Here is an 18,471-nt window from a genome sequence, read left to right as displayed (position 1 = left end):
GGTCCTTGGACAATAAATAATAAAATTTATTAACCATGATAAATTCTGAGAGTTCTTTACTAATTGTTAAAATATTACTAATTGTTAAAAAATTGATTGATTTACAATACGTACTAAGTTACAAATGAAACAAAAGGGACCAGAGAGATTGCACTTTTTGTTGAGTTCCATTTTCTTCATCCCATGATTATGCACCGAGATTAAAGAAGATTGTTATGATGATGAACGAAATAGAAATGCAGAAAATGGATGGAAACGAGAGGATTTCGAGAACCCCCTTCCCTCCCCCCCCCACACACGCTGTCTGTCCACCACAAAGATTACTAGATGAGAACTGAGATCGCTGAAAAATGTTATACGGCGAACATAATACGTACTGGATCTTCACACTGCTTTGCATATAGTTACATACATGCAGGTAAAATACTAATTACTCAATTTTTGAATCATTTGAATCATGGAACAACTATCCATTGGCTTGGATTATAAAAACTAAGTATAATAATTTTATAAAATAGCTCTCTGATACCTTTCTACCTAGGTAAGGGGAACTTCAATGATACTAATACTAAATTTGAATTTGAAATTCTATATACGCAGTAAAGCGCCCCTGAGCACTATTTCCCGCCAGTCTCTTGTAGTATGTCATCATCCCTGTGCTTCTTTTTAATGAAAATGCAATCTTATCTGCTAAAATACTTTACAAATAAATAAATAAATAAATAAATAAATAAATAAATAAATAAAGCTTATAAATTTTGATCTGCCTGGTACTAAAGGCTTCAAGAAATTACTCAATGGTTTTAAAAGTTCCCTGTAAACGTTCTCTGTGGTCAATTTCCAATGCTGTGCTAGACTTAATTTACTTAAATTCATTTTACGTTTCATAATAAATATCTCGTGCTTACATAACTGCGTTTATTAAATACTTACCATTAGACACTGTATCAGAAATACAACATACATCTAAATTTTTAATGTCACTCACCTATTAATATACTTGTCAGTTGCGTAAGCAGAGATTTTTCAAACACTACCTGAATCTGTGATAACATGTAGGATATGATTGTACATAACGTATACAACTATTTAATAGATAAGAAAGTGGTTTCGTTTTATTGTATTCAAACTGCTGCTCGGAAATTCAATAAATAGAAATCAATTGTTACCAACAATAACATTATTGTTCTCTGGTTTAATCTGAATAGATCTAATTTTTAAATATTGAACGTTTCAAGAAGCACTCAATTCTCAACTATAAATTCGCCAAGCACCATAATTTTGAAACACTGTTAATTTCCGAAGTTGATACTTAGGCCTTACCGTATATAATAGTGAATTGATTAAAAAGTCATAAATGACAAAATCCGTTTCTTACTTATTTGGAATTCTTGGCTTCTAGCTCCATCAACTCAGGAGGCATCATGGAATTCTGGACTTTCTCTCATAACATTTTATTACAAAAAATCCCGTTATATACGTACAAATATAACAAAAATCACTATAATTGAGGTCCAAAGATCAACACAATATTTTTTATGTCGATTCTTGTTAGGTAGATGGACGTCCCTACGGCCAGGCAGCCAAGGGGAAAATACTAGAGAGCTCCAGGCAAGCTAGGAAGTGTGGTTGGTAGACCACAGAGCTCGAGGCAAGCTAAGTGGTCGCGGTTAGGATCACCCAAGTGCTCCAGGCGAGCAAAGGGAGGGATTATGATCTCACAGAGTTCCAAGTAAGCTAAGTGCTAGTGATTGGGATCTCCCAGGCAAGCACATTAAGTTGTTAAGGTCCCACGGAGCTCCAGGCAAGGTAAGTGGGCAAGGAACCTCCGAGCTCCAGGCAAGTTAAGAGAAGGAAGTTGACTAGTAGAAATGATGCCATTGAAGGTCCTGCGGTGTCTTTTTATACCATCTTCATGAGTGGTGGCGGTGCTAGTGTTCTTCTTCGGTCACGTGTTCTGTTAGTGATAATGATACTTGTCGTTTGCTTGCTCGTAGTAATAGTTATAAAAAAGCACGTGGTCTTGTTTACAAATATGGAGCACGTGTAGGATATAACAATATACACTTCTCTTTCTACGGATTAACCATATCAGTCTCACTGGACTCACCTGGGTCTCATTTTATTTCACTAGTAAACGTAATTTGACGAAGAAAAATTACAAAACTAAAATTGTGTCTTGAGAATTCTTTTCTACAAATTTGAAATTGATATACTTAATCTGAAAAACTAATTTCTTCCTTGAAATCCCTTATGTAACCAAATCAATAAATTTTAAATCTGTACCTTTAACTTTCTCGTTCTTACTATAATATTCAAATTATGGAAAACGATTGTTTAAATTTGGTTCCTTATTAGATATATAAAACATTTGTTGTACAAATTCAGTGTGACAAATTTTTAATTTGTGCCTTTTAAATCTTAAGTCTCAGTGAAATTTTAAGTCTTTGGAGAACGACAGCCTGTGACATATATATTCTTAACTACAACAAAGAAAAACCATGCGTCATCTTAACTTTCAGCATTAGCATTATATTAATTCAACCTCTTCTAACATTATACTATTTAAACCTCTCCTAACATCCCTAAAAATTTTCACATTTAAGTTGAAGTCCCTGTTGATTAATGTGCTTCTAATAAAATATGAACGCAGTTTTTAGGAACAGTCTTCGCTGAGGATGGTAATAATTTTTGCCGAATTGTTCACAGCTGACTTATGTATATATATTTGGTGGGGAGAAGTTCAGTTCTAATTAAATATTGACTGTGCATTCTATTAAATCAAGTAGATACTTATTTCTTTCATCATTTCCAGATGAACCCAGGTAATATTAAAGAGCATGCAGGCATGACGTATCAATTTGTATGAAGGAATTTATTTCATGAGAGAGTGTCCAAATTCAATATCAGAATAAATCGTATTATTAAAATTTGTAAAATCACCCCTAAAATTAGACTAAATTTACAGAAAAGTTGGGATTTCGGGGGGCACCTCCTGCGTATGTCCAGCTGATCAGCAACTCTAATAAACTGCTTACTTAATGTATAAAAACAAAGACCATACTTACTTTTAAAAGCCAAGTTAATACTGAGTCTCGGTATGGAACAAATCTGTTGTCCTTGGTACTCTTCCCCGAGGATTGGTCTGCAAGTTTTGAAATTACTAAACCCAGTGTGGTTAAGGATCTACAAAAAAAAATAGCAAAATAAAAATTATGATTGATTCTATAAAATTCTACAATATAATTCATAAACAATATTAAGTTACATTATTACACTTAATGAGGAAATTTCACGAGTGAGGTAATTATAGAAGTCAGAAGCATTTAGATGAATTTTTGTCTTAATCAAGTATTTAACTACAAAAGCGTTGAGTTCATTATTATAATATACTAGAAAACAAATAATGGTACAATAAATTATTTGTAGTAGTACCTTCTGTCTGAACTTTTATTAAAAATAATATTACTTTAAATCAAACTAAAACTTGGAAACCTTAAGTATCATTTATTGAAAATAATATATTTCTTGTTAAACATGCATAAGGCTCGAGTACTACTTTCAACCACACTACCACGCATACTATTGGACCACGGCGCAACTTCGAAAATATTTTTTTCCTAATCCACACAAGTAACACAGATTATTATACGTACAAAGGATAGTAAATCCATGTTTACCTTACTTGAACTCATCAAAATGCTGATTCAGATTTTCTCTTGCCATTCAAGAAATACAAGGTTACTTGAGGCGTTCTGAGTAGGCAGGGCAAATTCAACAAAGGCTTGTTTCTTGAAAATCCCTCGTAGCAGTGCATTCTGAACAATCGAAATGATGGTAAATTTATTTTGAAACTATTTTTATAAAGGGAACGCCAATTTATATATATATAGGCACAAGAACTAGCTGCCATAGATCACTTAGATATTACTACTCAAAACACCTCAGATTCCACTATCAGCATTTTGAGTTCCTTTACTAACCAGAACACTTCAATTATATGCAACTGAGACTGAATAAACGGCTCATGGTAAGTAAGATTACATCAAAAGCACATATTTAATTTTGGCGTAGTGCTGACACGACATGCCCGCAGACATAAGACAAGGATAGGACACTCTGTAATTTCCATCTCCCCATCGAAAATAGTACTAAAGATACTCCTCATGCCGAAAAATGTGCCTCTCTAAATTTCCTGCTGGCTATGAACATGCACTACCAGTCACGATGAATCAGTCCACAAATTTTAAATATCGTCATGAATATATGAAAGTAAAACAACAATTTTACACTTCACATAATCTCCTTTGAAAAAAAGATAAAATTTTGTCAAACTGCTTCAGTTTTCAATTCTCTCAAAAATGTGTATATGTTTATCGATAGAAAGTTGTTCGGTTTATATGCGACGGGTTTTTACAAATTGGTCGGTATAACTCGGCAACAATAGCACTCGGCAACATTGCTATTCATCACGAACTGAATTATCAGTTCTACGGCAGATTCTGGAAATGCCTCCGTTTTGATTCAACAATAGCAGTGTTGCCGAGTGTATGTAAGTAAAAGTTTTATCATGATAATTTCAGTTTCTTTTACATTGTTTTCAGGAATTGCATAATGTAGACAGATCCTTAACACACCTTTTGATGCACTGAAACATCAGCACTGTTGCTAATTCAGAATGTTAATTTATGAAAACCACGTTTTCCCTAGTAACCCCTTACAGAGGCCTCATCCAATTAGTTATCGGTGGAAATGAAAAATTCTTTTTTCCATCCCATAGTTTCTAAGCTACTCCAACTATACAAACTAAAAAATAATGACAGAACATCCATACGTATGAGTTATGAGTCAATTTACGTGACTTGTAAAAAAAATTGATTTACACCTTCGGTTACATCTGGCAACACTGTGTGGTTCCTAGTGTACTTCAATCGTTGCTTCCTAGTTTAAAAATATATGTATGAACACGGTTTCATTTTGGTATTACCATTATTTGTGTACCACTTCCCGTTCAAAAGTTCTACTATCCCAAACTCCGGGTTGCATTGTATATTGGACACCCTGTAGTTTCTCTTACCTATAAGGCAAGAGAAAGAGGGGTAAAAATAAAGATTATTCTTTGCTGTTTTGGTTTCATTCAAATGAAAAATATTGGAAGAGGTGGAAAACAATAGTAAAGACTTGTAGTGTGTTGCTATGTAATGATGTCTGATCAGTTAGAACAGTTCAGAAAATTTGCTTGAGTTAGACGTGTTTAGGGTGTCGAAATAAGAACTTACTTTGCAATTGCAAAATGTCGGAAAACGTTTTACAAAAGTGGTTAAAGTGGAGGAAAAGGAAATTGTATTAATTTCGATGAGAAAAATGTACAAAGAAACCAAAAACAACGGATAAAAATCTAAACAAGGTATTAATTCAGAAAAAAAACTCGTAAAACGTTTTATAAAATTAGCTAGAACGAAAAGGGACAGTAGTAGTGTTAGTTTGGCGAAGAAAATGTGCATAAACAGCAATTGAGAAACAATATATATATATATATATATATATATATATATATATATAGAGAGAGAGAGAGAGAGAGAGAGATAAACAACATTAAGATCCCTCCAAACAAAAATCCTGGCCACGCTACTGACAGGGCCACATTTCTTTTCTAGCTCCGGGCCTCCAGATGGGCTAATCCGGCTCTGAGCGGTATGAGTAGAGGCTTTGTCCATGTGGATCCACGTTTGGTTCTTGTTGGCTCCATACAAACGAAGGATAGATTTCTGGAAGTATGAGCATTCACCTTTACGTATTTGTCTACCTTATACCTCAAACATCCTTATTGAAACTGCATCCGGCGAAAATCATGATTCCCTGCAAGAAACTTTCTCGGCAACTGGAGGTAAAATAGGTACGTGTCTTGTAAGGTATGCCACAGTACATAATTGCCCGAATGTTACTATTATACGTGTGAAAATATAGGCCTCATCGAATGTGACGACGGTCTTCCATTATGGTCCCATCATATGACTTCCGTACAGTTTGTCTTACTTCAGAACTGTAGTGTGGGAGGAGGTTGTGAACCCGGTCCTTACATACACACCTCAGGGCAAGATGACAAATGACGTGGCTGACAGTAGGCTAGGCCAGATTTAATGTTTTGGACGCCACGTTGGGTTAGTGGATTTTCCTGAATGGCGAATTCTACGAAGATCTCAGGCGATACTTTTGCTGATAACCTCAAACTGGTCTCTCTTTTTTTGACGATTATTTCTCCATGGGCATATTTGCTTTCCTGGCTACAATATCTTTAGATGTCATCCCTAACATGGGTAAAGACTTTCCTGACAGTTTCAATCATGGGCGTCTCTGGCGGGGAGATGCGGAGGACGCGTCCACCCAATATTTTGATGAAGTACAAAATATTCAATATTTTATTCTAATTTAATTTATTTACTAACGACAGAATATCATATAAATAATAATAATTATATTTATTTGGGATAAATATTCAGGCTGTGAAACGATTGTAATCGAAAAATGAAATGAAATGAAATATTTGAGTTTTACGTCCCACAGCTATGCCGGTGAGGCTAAAGGAGACGGTGATGATGAATAATGAATGAAATGGTGGAATGAAGAAAGTGGGAGGAAACTGGAGAACCCCGAGGAAATCCACGCACACGGTGTTTGTCCACCACAAAGTTTACTTAGCGGGGGCTGGAATCGAACCCGGGACCCCAAGCACCAGAGGTGAGCGCTCTACCACTGAGCCACCGTGGCCCCTACGATTGTAATCGAAAAATGAAATGAAATTTTTAGAGCTTTACGTACCACGGTTATGCCGGTTAGGCTAAAAGAGACGGGAGATTGATATACCTTAGGGGTCCGTGAAGGTAAGCAGAAAGGTAACAAATAGAATCGAAGTTAATAAACAAGTTGGGCTAAGTAGTACCATTTAAATCACTTTCTTTGATGCCCCCCCCCCCCAATTTTACATACCAGAGATGCCAGTGGTTTCAATATTCGGTTGTACGAAAAATATGCGAGGAAAAGATCTATAATGTACATTTTCCAATAGTAACTCATTTTCACTGCATTTCACTAGCACTACCGCGATCTCCAGCACCTGCAAACCGAGACACCACTCTGATAACGACAAGACTTTCACGATTTTGGCTAAACTAAACAGGTGACAGCGGCGTCTCCAAATCGGTCCGATATATTCCGAACAACTGCTATAAAGAAGTAAAAGAATATCGTTATGAATATCTAATGTCTAGTGATTAGGTAATATAACTTACTTGTTGATGTTGGAGCCTTCCTTGAGTCTGTCTCCAACAGCACCAGTCTTCACAGCTCGTTCACTACCAGCCAAATCGACAAGAGACATTCGACTGACTTTTTCACCTGAGACACCGCTTTGTGTGTCAGTTAGAGTTTGGGTGAGAACTACTGTAAATACTGCATGAGACCTCGACGATTCGCTGTTCATATTAGTTGCAGCTACGGTGCGAGATTTGTTGCCTTCTGCCATGAGATTATCTATATCCTGAAAGATTAACATACATTAGAATAAGAACTCCCAACTTAACTTTTATTTATTTACGAGGGTAAGTCGGAAAGTAAGTTTCTCCTGGGGACTATGGATAGAGATGTTTATTCAAAACAAATAACATACTGTGAAAATAAAGAATAAAACTTATTTTATTTTTTCCACATAAGAACCAAGGAAGCTGACGTATTTGCCATACTACTTTACAAAGCTTAAAAAACACTTCTTGGGAAAATGAATGTCCCACATATAGGAAAAATATCTTCGTGGCTGTCTTCACTTCGTCATTGGTTCTATCCCAGTGCCTTCCGCGAGAGTTTTCTTCAACGTCGGAAAGAGATGGAAATTACTGGGTGTGAAATCGAGATTGCATGGCGGATGGGGAAGAAGTTCACAACCGATGAAGACAAGTTGGTTTTGTATTGCCACATCCAAGTGTGCATTGCATTGTCGTCCAAAAGGACAACGTCAGATGACAGAAGGCCAGGTCGCTTCTTGCAAATAACACATTTCAGTCTTTTCAGTGTCTGGCAATACCGTTGAGCATTGGCTGTTCCATCCTCCATACTTATCGGATTGGTCATTAAAACTTCTGTTGGCACTGCGACAGCGTCATTTGCAGGATCTTAGCCGTGAGTTACAAAATTATATAAACACGCCTTTTGCATTAAACCGATGTCTTGTTTACTCCACTGTTTTACGATTTCTTGAGGAAAAAGAGGGTAAACTTATTTTCCGACTTCCTCTCGTACTTCCTACAATTGACGTCACGCCGTCCTCGTGTCTATCTTTGCTCATTCTAATTTTTAGGAAGTGGGCTGACGCCATAGATATTTTTGGAAGTGGGGGAACGATGTCCCCCGCGTCCCCTTCACTTCTACCCCTGCTTTATGTTGCATTGTTTTAGTATAAAATTGCATTAAAAATGTTATGACCTGTATCTGAAACATTTGTAAATAAATAACATTTTTAATGCATTACGTACAGACACTATTTTACAAAACTATGATTTTCAAGCAACAAGAACAACAGAAAAGTACAATATTGATTGCTCAGGAAGACAAAAATCTTAAATATGGCCCTTCACGTAGTCAATATTTTCTCCTTAGGAAAAAAATTGCTCTGTACAACTATTAACTTGAAACTTACTACAAGATATCTATTTGACAATCAGCAATTGATGGCAACAAAAATGATTAATAAACATGGCACAAACTGGAAACTTTTTTTTTTTTTTTTAATATTAAAAACAACAGAAGCAACAACATATTCTTGAATTAAAAATTGAAATGTTGAGATCGATTGTTTTTAGGTAAAGGTCGAATACACACACAACAAAAAGCATCTGAATGTTGCATATGCCACGCAAACGATCTAGGTCATGCAATTTTTTGGACACGAAAGGGTTTTGATTGTTCTGACAAAAAAAAAAAAAAAAAGTTAACTTGCATGACGGTTGGTTACAGTGCTCCCACTTTTAGAAAAAAAATGCACTTCTTACCTGTTCAAGAAGCTTGATAATTAGCTTTTGCCCCAGATATTCCTTTGCATGACAACTTATTACGAACAAGTACCTAGAAAAATCTCTGAACCTGTTCATTGATTTCTGTTTCAATTCATCAATGTTGAATTCTGTACCAGTGTAGCATCAATGGCGGATACAAAAGGAACTTTTGGGAGAATTATCATTAAAATATAACATTAATAAACACTGACTAAGAATTGCGTGGAATATATAGGGTCTATATTGATCGTTTTAAATTATATAGCTGACTTTGGTTTCCACAGAAAGACAGAATTTATGATTAATAAACACACAGCACTGTAAGGCAATTCGGGAGCTACTTCAATGAAAGGATGGAAGGACTACAGTTTAGAGCAGTGGTTCTCAACCTTTTTTTGACTGATGACATACTGTACATCCAGGACATCGCGACACATTTGTTTGATATTTTTATTATAAATAATAACAATAATAATAATAATATTTATTATAATAGTGAAATTTATTAGTTTTTATAATGACTCTATGTAGCACTTAGCATTATTCCTGTTGCTGGAGGTGTACAGCCTGTCTCGATTTTAACTAATTATTATTAAATTCTTCATGATTTTTAAATTCTAAAATTTCGGGACACACCTTAGGGAACTGCGTGATACACTAGTGTGTCGCTACACATTGCTTGGGAACCACCGGTTTAGAGAACCAGAAATAATGATAACGACAGCCGATATGCCGAATAAACGTCAAATCATCATCTAAAAGCCGAATAATAAATGTGATTCTTGGGTACGTTGGGTTGGTAATACTTGCAGAATATGTCAAACAATTTTCTCCTGTGGATATTTGAATCGGACAAAATTTCTGCGACTTATATTTATTAGTTTAAAAGCTGCAAAGGAGTTTCAAAATAAATTGTTCACCTGTTCATGTAATTTTTATAGTATCTTGTAAAATGTGAGAAATACAGAGTGGCCGAGGAACATCTCTAATACGTAAACTATACAAATAACACAAAGAGAGCTACCTATTACTACAGCAGGCTTGTAATTAACCCGCTCAATAATCATTTAAAAGTTTTGTTAATTTTCAATTTAATCAAGTTCATTTTTCAAGAGTTAATTTTTAATTGGTAATCGTTAAAAAATCGTATCGAAAAAAATATTCATCTAAAAAAACCATGAAATAAATATTTCTAATTTTATTATGATATTTTAATTTAACTTTTTATTAGTTATTAGTTTTGTTTGAAAACAGTAACTTGTTAAAAGGGGATCAAGATGGCGACCAAGAAGCTAAGTATAAGAGAGCTTTGCTCTAATTTCTTTTAATTATTATTTTAATGTTAAACAATTTTTACTTTAGACCAATTTTAGTTTGATACAATTATAAAAATATTTAACATACTTTAATTATATTTGGCACCGCCTATCCGCCTTAAATATATAATAAATAGTGAAAAACAAGTATACTTATAACCGCCCATTCGTCCATATTGGACGGGCAATTTTGTAAAACCAATTTTACATTATAACAATCTTTAGCGATATAGTAGACGTCGTTTACTTAAGCCGCGACTTAAAATAATAATTATTCCTTGAAAGAGGACAAAAACAGAAGACAGTAACTTTTCATGATAGTAGGCCACTTTTCACACGAACTTAACGTTATCCATTAAATTTTACATTAACGTTCACAATTAAAAACAACTCTCATTGTGTAGCAGTGAAAATTGTCATTATTAATTTAACCTCATTATTTTTTCTAACATTAATTTTTAAATTTAATCAATTATATTTTCACGGGATTAATTTTTAATTTCAATCCGCTGACTGTTTATTATTTTTTCCAGCCATATTGAAACGATTTTTTTAGGCTGTCCGGGGTAAAATAGGAACCATCATTATTATCCCGAACAATCCCAAATGTCACAACCCAGAAATTTCTGTTGAAACCTCAGATCGGAAATGTTTGAAAGAAAATTTATTTACAACAGGTTTTAAAGGTTTAAAGGGAACAGAACCGAACAAAACAAATGCAGATTAATACAAATAATTATTTATTAAAATAAAATAAAAGTAAGCAACATATTTAAAAAAAAACGAATGACAATAAGTGACAGTGAACAAGAAACTTTAAATAAAACAAAACAACATAGTGGAAAAGATATGATTCATCTTTTGTATTTAAAAAAGCCTCTAGAACAATATGTGTAAATGTGTATGCCAAATAGCACCTGTTCTAGCTTTTGTATATGGAAATTTTATAAGTTATGGCTCCGAGAAAATTAAAAACATTACTTGAGCCATGACAAGATTAATGCTGTCTAGGGGGAATAGAAGTTACGATTATAGCAACTTAGTCAATAACAGACATATTTACCTCATATAAAGTGACGTCCAACGAGCACAGAACCCGAAAACAGAAAAAGGTAAAGTGAACTACATAGAATAGACTTGTTATAACGTGATTGGTTAGTGTGATGGGTCAGATGTGCTTTCCTATGATGGTATAAACGATATTAGTCATTTGCGTGACTCCTTATACAATTTCCTTTTTGTTGATAATACCATCCTCTTTCCTGCGTATGGAAAGTACAGTTCAAAACATTTGAAAAAAAAAAAAGTAATGTTCTTCCTATAACGGAAGAAATTTCAGTCTATTCAATTTAATAAACATTCCATACGAATTATACTCTAAGCCATCTTTTTGTCACAAAATTGCATCAATGCAATTATATTCCCATGCCCAAAATCCAACCGAGAGAAAACAAATCTTTGTTATAAGAAAAATAATGATTCAGTCAATTTTCTATAAATTATCCCAGTCAAAAATATCTCTCGCAATATACTATACATAATTTATTTTGTCCCGAAAAGTCAGAAACCAATTTAATCACAAAGAGTCTGTCTCCTTTATACGCAACTACAAATCAAAGTCAGTATTACAATATTCCACGTAAATTACTTTCGGTTAAAGAGGAGTTACCGTGGCCCCATATTTTTCAACTTTTTAGGGTTTAAAATGTAGATTTCGATGAGCTGTGTCCAATTGCACCACATTCGACTTCCGGAACCGACCGCTTCAAGGTCAAATTAGGGGTCAAAAATAAAAAAGTAAAACCATTTGGGCAATGCAGACCGCTGACCGATTGGGACGCAATGGGTGTCATTAGATTTGTAATCACACGTACATCAGTAATTGATATGTCATTTTCCCGAAATCTCTACTTTAACCATGAAAATTAACGAAAATCCGGGATTTTGAGCAATTCGAACCTGTGACCGACTGGGACAAAAATGAATGTCATTCATTCGTATTTACACATACGTGAAAAATTGATATGCCATTTTCCCGAAAATTCTATTCTGACCCCGAAAATTAACGAAAACTCGGGATTTTGAGCAATGCGGACCAGTGACCAACTGGGATAAAATGCGTGTCGTTCTATTCGTATTCACACGTACATGAATAATTGATATTCCATTTTCCTGAAAATCCAATTTTGATCCGGAAAATTAACGAAAATCCAAGATCCAAAATTCCAGATTTTCGTTAATTTTCGGGGTCAAAATAGCATTTTCGGGGAAATTGAATATTAGTTTTTATGTTGTGTGATTCGCATTGCCCAAATGGTCCCAATATTTATTTTTTCCCCTAATTTGACCTTGAAGTAGTTGGTTGCAGAAATCAAAAGTGATGCCATTGGACACAGTTCATCGAAATCTATATTTTAAACCCTAAAAATCTTAAAAATACGAGGCCACGGTAACTCCCTTTTAACCATTACTTTCTTTTTACTTTTACTTCTAAAATTAAACTTACCTACACCACTCTTTTGCTTTATTTTATTTCTGTCTTTTGTGAAATTTTGTGTGTAACGATCGTGAGCTATTGTAACATCTATGAAGCACAGACGTATTTAATAATATATATATATATATATATATATATATATATATATATATATATATATATATATATATATATATATATATATATAATAACTTCGTACCTGAAATGACGTTACTGCTAATTGAGAAAGGCCATCTACATACGGTCCTAGAACATTGTGCTCTCGAACTCTCAGCGACTGTTTGTTTGTTTTCGGATCGAGTAAATCGTGGACCTAAAATACAGAACAATGGATTAATTTTTCACATACACGATATTTACACTTGGTTGCTACTATTGACGTAATAAAAGACTAAATAAATAAAAGTGTTCAACTGATATGGAAGATACTTCTAAGTATGTTATATATATAAAGGTTACATTAATTTTGAGGTTCTGTTAATAACTGTGAAATATTAATAATGACTCACGCTAGAAATCGCACACGTACAACTAATACAAAAAAAAAAAAAAAAAAAAAAAAATAGCAAAATGAACATATCGTATATCGTTGCTTTCCACTTTCCTCGAAATTTCAGATAAACTAAGTGACTGTACACTTAACCATATCAATATTAAAATATTAGTTGAGAAGAAACCAATGGCATGCACTCTTAAAAGAGAAACAACATTGAAACTATAAATTAAAATTTTCTGGAAATTATATGCAAATCTTTCCATAAAAGTAATGTCCTATATTGTATGCGTGTTCTGCCTATAGATAAGTTCTAGCCACTCACCTAACAGGACTACTAAACCAAAAAAAAAAAAAAGCAAAGAAAGTGTGGCTGATATCTTGTTTATCTCTGGCTCTCAAAGGTGCAGAACAGTAGCGTACACAGAATTTCGTCAAGGAGGGCGTTCAAGTTCCCAACTTTATTACATTTCAGGTGTTCATATGTACATATCGTAATATAGTAAATGTTCATTTTTGCATGTTATTTTGCTGGAGGACGGGGGGGGGGGAAGTTAAATCTGAAAACCCCGCTTGTGTACGCTACTGATCGGGAGTATCACTATTCATCTCAGTGACCCCAAAAATTATAGATTGGACACAACATCGGTCATTTTCGATGAGTATTATTATTATTATTATTATTATTATTATTATTATTATTATTATTATTTTTTTTTTTTTTTTTTTTTTTTTTTTTTTTTTTTTTTGTCGTCGCGAATTCTGTCGAGGAATTTGAAGCTTAAAATATATAAAACGATAATCATGCCTGTTGTTCTGTATGGTTGCGAAACATGGTCGCTTACTCTGAGGGAAGAACATAGACTGAAAGTATTTGAGAACAGGATCCTGCGAAGAATATTCGGACCCAAGAGGAACGAGAATGGGGAATGGCGGAAGCTTCATAACGAGGAACTACATAGTTTATACGGTTTACCCAACATTGTTAGGGTCGTCAAGTCTAGGAGGCTTAGGTGGGCAGGTCATGTAGCTAGAATGGAAGAAAGTAGAAACGCTTTCAAAGTCTTGACTGGTAGACCCATAGGAAAACGACCATTAGGAAGACCTAGGCGCAGATGGGAGGATAATATTAAGATGGATCTCGCAGAGATAGGAATACAAAGTAGAAACTGGATGCAATTAGCTAAGGATAGAAGTCAGTGGAGAGCTTTTGTGAACGCGGCACTGAACCTCCGGGTTCCATAGGCCATAGAGTTAGTTAGTTAGTTATTATTTTGCGTTTTCGTGGATTTCTAACACTTCTGATTTTAGTAGAGAATTAGAATGAAGAAGAAATATATTTTGGGGACGCTTGATCGATAACCGCAAACCGTTTCTTGCTAACTATTACCATTTTTGCTCTATAGTGATCAACATTAAAACAATAAATTACTGATTTTTATCATTTTTGGTTTGAATATCACCTCTCAACGGATTCGATTCTTATCTTTTGACTCTCTACATACATCCTGTCCAAAATTGATGTTGATCTATCAGATACTTCTTGATTTATTTATTTATTTGTCTCTCAGACAGAATAAATATATAAAGAAGTTTTGGTAAACCACACTCTTAATATCTACTGTATACGATATATGTTATTCCTAACAGAAGCTTTCATGCTCAGGCGGTCATCTGCGTTAGTGATTCTACCTACAGGACTGTAACTTCAATGAAGGTGTTCTCAAACTATCATCAGATAATACATTCAACGCTCTTGAAGGGTGAATCGTCGTCTTCCCTTTAGTTCTTGACATCGGGTGCAGAGTTCTGTATTAGCATCTCTGCAGCGATGAGAGAGGAAAAATCTGAATTTCAGATTAGGTATCCTCTGAATGCTGATCCCTGCTCCTGACGTCACATTCAAGTAACCTCAAGAGGACAAAGAATTCTGTTTCCGGTTCATCTACGGAGATGAAAAGTAGAGTTGTCAAAAAAAAAAAAAAAAAAAAAGCTTCGAACAAAAACAACTGAATGGATTCTCGGAAAGCAAAGATTGATGTTTTCTTTCCTACTGACAGTTCTTGAAGTACAGATAATTATGAAGAAAAAAGGAAGAAAAACTTATTTCATCATCTTTACAAGTATTTCCGTTTCCGTACTGCTTTCTATGCGCGTGGTACTAGTTTCGATTCCCGGTGAGGAACAAAATTTTCTACGTTGGCTAATATGTTAAAGCAAAATAAGTCGCGAACTGAAATTTTAGTTTTACGTTCTACTATTGCTCTTTTTGTGCTAAAAGAGGCAAGGTAATAAATATGGCGATTACAAATTATTGTAATGTGAATATTTGCGTATCCAGAATTTCGTCAAACGGAAGGTGCTTGAAACACTCAATTTCATTTCCTTTTAGGATAAGTGTGGCAATATTAAATGTTTATTTTTGCATAATATCTACCTCACGGGGATTTAAACCCCGAACCTTCCTTGCGTAAGCCATTGAAAGTGAAAACATGATGAAACGGTAAAATCTCATTAGAATCCATGAGATAAAATATGTCCACAAGCTCATAGCAACGGATAAATCGAACCCAGGGGGGTGATCACCCCCCAAGATAATTAAACTTTCTTATTTTATATATAAATAAAACCTATCCCACAGTTTGGAGCTCTTAAAAGTAGCTCTAAGTATCAGTATTACAACCCACCGCCCCCACCCCAGAAGTCCGTTCTGAATCCGCCACTGATCGAACCGAAGATTCTTCGCACCAGAACTGAGCGTTCCTATTAGTGAGCCACTGACTCAGAAAAATAGTATAGATTTATAGTACGCACATACGTTCTTGAGAGATTTCGGGCTCGCAACGAAACATGTTATTGTCAATCTCAGATAGTATCTGCTCATATAGGCTATTAATGCTTCACATTTCACAACGTGTTCTAAAAGGTAAGAAAAAGGTAGGGGGAAAAACACGAAGCTTTCCTGTTAATGATTCTGGACATAATTTGGACTTCAGGGTATATCTGGAAATTTGTGAAAATTAAATAAATTAACCACGAGAACTGAGCAATATGAACTTCCATATGGAATCAAGCTTCAAAAATGGAGTAAACCGCTCGCGTCGCTAGCAAATCATTCTGAAGTGTCCCCACCGGTCCAGAAATCAGTTTTCATTTCAATTAAATTATAGCCTAAACAGTTTATTATTAATTAAATTACTGTGGCACTTTAGAAGTGTATACCATTCAGACAAGAGATGTTGAAAGAAAGGAAAATTATACAAAGCTTATACTATTTCTTAGGTCAATTTTGCAATAAACACAATAAACGAGTTGAGTTTTGTACACCTGTTGAGTTTTTGGATATCATGTTCATAGAATTTTGCTGTTTGTGTTGATAGTCAGTTATTCACGGTAATTTTCACTTTTCCACGTTTCTAAACGCTTGCAGGCTAGAAGGTCTTCATATGGCGGAAGAGGTTGTAGTTGTTAGGCGTAAGATTTGGACTGTCTGGCGGATGAACGAATTCCTCCTAGTCGCGATTTTTCATGAATGGTGGGTCTAGGTCGCAGACGCCATATGGCAAACACGCCACATCTCAAAAACGGTTAGACAAGTCACTGAACAGATCCGCTACCGGCAACATATGAAATCAAACTGGCCCACAAGGTAGTGTGGCAAGCGGACTATTTAACATGGAGAATGCCATTCCGTCAGTATCTTCAGTCAGTTTTTTTAGTGGCACTGACAATGTGTGTTCCAAAACGTCTGATACGTGAATTGTTACTCTATGACTTCGAACTCAGGCATAACACTAAGGCTACAACTTAAAACATTTGTCATGGGAACGGGGAAGGTGCAGTGAAGCAAAGCACAGGATCTCGTTGGTTCTAGAAATTTCGTGCAGGTTGTAAAAATGTCGAAGATCAGCCAATGTTCGGTCGCTACAGGGTAATAGATTCTGAGGTAATGACACGCCATTGGGGAAAATCCATTCACTATCACACGGTGATTGTCAAATTAACTCGACATGTCCCAGTCCACTGTAGTGCGTTACATTCATGAACTCGAGAAAAAGATCAGGAGCTGACGTATTGTGTCATTGCAGTTCAGGCTCAGTGGGTGTGTGCGAAGAACTGCTGCAAAACTCGTTTGATGTGAGCTTCCTGTAACGGACTGTTACATACGACGAAAAGTTGATTTTTTTCGAAATCCGAATGTGTAAAACCAATGGTTGTTGAACATGGACCAACTTCCACAACCGGTAATCAAACAGGACTCATTCGAGCATAAAGTCATGCTCTGTATGTGGTAGAACTACGAGCGGTAATTCACTTGGAGTTCGTTCTTAATGTTTGTTCAATTAATGCCAACTTTATTCCGAAATGTTGGAGCGGATACATGCTACACTACGCCAAAAATATCCTGCTCTGGTGAATCTAAAGCGCGCCTGCTGCAACAGGATAACACAAAACCACATTCGGCTCGAAAAACGCAGCAAAAATCCAAGAACTTGACTGCAAACCGGGCATATAGTCCTGACCTTGTCCGTTCTGATTACTACCTGTTTCGGTCCATGGCGCACTTCCTGAATTCACGATGTTCCACCAACTAGCAGGGGCAGGGATAAAAGTGCGGGGGGATGCGGGGAACGCCGTCTCCCACCTCGACAAAATATGTACTGCGTCCCCTCAGTTCCTAAAAAATTACAATGGGCAAAGATACGCAGGAGAAATGGCGTGGCGTCATGCCGCTAGCTACCGTCCTCCCAACTTTTCAGATCCACTTTTACCCCTGAGCAGGGGGTGGAAACTGCAGTGATTGATTTTTATTTCTAAGGACAAGGCGTGATATAAACGTGGAATCGAGAAACTGGCAGGAAGATGGCGCAGACAGTTCAACACGAGAAGCTACAGTATATACTGTATGTTAATCTGCTTTCATTGTATTGTAATAAATACAGATACATCATGTACAAGAATATTGCCAAGACTTGCAACTTACTGTTGTAAGAACATAGCAAGGCGTAAAATTGTTCGAAGATGACAGACCAAAAACGCTTTACACTTTCCGTTTGTATTTGAAAGCTGGAGACGCCTTCCCAAGTCAAAAGTACGTACGTAAGTCAAAGCGACCCGTGA

The 18,471-nt window shown here is 35.5% G+C and overlaps 1 protein-coding gene across 3 annotated transcripts in view; it reads right to left on the bottom strand.

The window, feature by feature from the left end:
- Positions 1-18,471, bottom strand: part of Khc-73 (Kinesin heavy chain 73) — a 571,786-nt gene that overhangs the window by 138,467 nt on the left and 414,848 nt on the right. For all 3 annotated transcript variants that reach the window (XM_081755750.1, XM_081755751.1, XM_081755752.1), the window contains exons 5-7: positions 13,057-13,170; positions 7,290-7,537; positions 3,069-3,186 (exon numbers count right to left, since the gene is read on the bottom strand). In XM_081755750.1, the coding sequence (XP_081611876.1) occupies positions 3,069-3,186; positions 7,290-7,537; positions 13,057-13,170 (480 nt within the window). The remainder of the gene's footprint in view (positions 1-3,068; positions 3,187-7,289; positions 7,538-13,056; positions 13,171-18,471) is intronic.

The sequence above is a fragment of the Thermobia domestica genome, chromosome 4 (genome assembly GCF_964235325.1).
Source record: "Thermobia domestica chromosome 4, izTheDome1.hap1.1, whole genome shotgun sequence".
Lineage (NCBI taxonomy): Eukaryota > Metazoa > Arthropoda > Insecta > Zygentoma > Lepismatidae > Thermobia > Thermobia domestica.
The sequence above is the reverse complement of the archived record's forward strand: the minus strand, read 5'-3'. Positions and strand labels throughout refer to the sequence as shown.